General features: G+C 48.1%; 1 protein-coding gene across 1 annotated transcript in view; it reads left to right on the top strand.

Annotated features, from left to right (window-relative positions):
- LOC106940216 (tripartite motif-containing protein 16-like) overlaps positions 1 to 1,221 on the top strand; it is a 7,383-nt gene that overhangs the window by 744 nt on the left and 5,418 nt on the right. Inside the window, exon 2 of the mRNA XM_015022896.1 lies at positions 4 to 1,192. Coding sequence (XP_014878382.1) covers positions 4 to 1,192 — 1,189 coding nt within the window. The remainder of the gene's footprint in view (positions 1 to 3; positions 1,193 to 1,221) is intronic.

The raw sequence follows: 1,221 nt of genomic DNA, 5'->3' as shown, positions 1-1,221 counted from the left end.
CAGCTACTGCATGGACTGTATTAAAGATCACTGGGATGGAGAAGATCAGAGGAGAAAATACAGCTGCCCTCAATGCAGGAAAGAGTTCATACCAAGACCTGCCCTGGAGAAAAACTTCACATTAGCTGCTTTAGTGGAGGATGTGAGGAAGCCTGGACTCCGAGCTGCTGCACCTGGTCACTGCTATGCTGAACCTGAAGATGTGGCCTGTGATGTTTGTACTGGGAGGAAGAGAAAAGCTGTCAAGTCCTGTTTATCATCTCCAGCTTCCTACTGTAGGAATCACCTCCAACCTCGCTATGATGCTCCGCCATTAAAAAGACACAAGCTGGTGAATCCCTCCAGGACTCTCCAGGACAACATCTGCTCTCGTCATGATGAGGTGATGAAGATCTTCTGTCGTACTGATCAGCAGTGTATCTGTTATCTCTGCACTATGGAGGAACATAAAGGCCATGAAACAGTCCCAGCTGCAGCAGAAAGAGCTAAGAAGCAGAAGAAGCTCCGGGAGAGTCGACAACAAATCCATCAGAGAATCCAGGACCAAAAGGAAGATGTGAAGCTGCTTCAACAGGAGGTGGAGGCCATCAATCACTCTGCTGATAAAACAGTGGAGGACAGTGAGAAGATCTTCACTGAGCTGATCCGTCTCCTCCAGAAAAGAAGCTCTGAGGTGAAGCAGCAGATCAGATCCCAGCAGGAAACTGAAGTGAGTCGAGTCAAAGATGTTCAGGAGAAGCTGGAGCAGGAGATCACTGAGCTGAAGAGGAAAGACGCTGAGCTGGAGCAGCTCTCACACACAGAGGATCACACCCAGTTTCTCCTCAACTACCCCTCACTGCCAGCACTCAGGGAGTCGACACACTCATCCAGCATCAACATCCGTCCTCTGAGACACTTTGAGGACGTGACAGCAGCTGTGACAGAGTCCAGAGACATAATACAGGACGTCCTGAGAGACACGTGGAGAAACATCAAACTGAAGATCACTGAGGTGGATGTTTTACTTTCAGGACCAGAACCAGAACCAAAGACCAGACGTGAATTCCTACGATATTACCAAGAACTCAGTCTGGATCCAAACACAGCACACCTGAAGCTTTTATTATGTAAAAAGAACAGAAAAGCTAGATGTGTAAGACATCAGCAGTCTTATCCTGATCATCCAGGCAGATTCTCTGTTCATAAACAGGTTCTGAGCGTCCAGAGTCTGACTGGACG

Source organism: Poecilia latipinna, unplaced genomic scaffold, assembly GCF_001443285.1.
Source record: "Poecilia latipinna isolate Pla-1442-1.1 unplaced genomic scaffold, P_latipinna-1.0 Scaffold3131, whole genome shotgun sequence".
NCBI lineage: Eukaryota > Metazoa > Chordata > Actinopteri > Cyprinodontiformes > Poeciliidae > Poecilia > Poecilia latipinna.
Note: the sequence above shows the minus strand (reverse complement) of the source record. Positions and strands in the feature narration are given on the sequence as shown.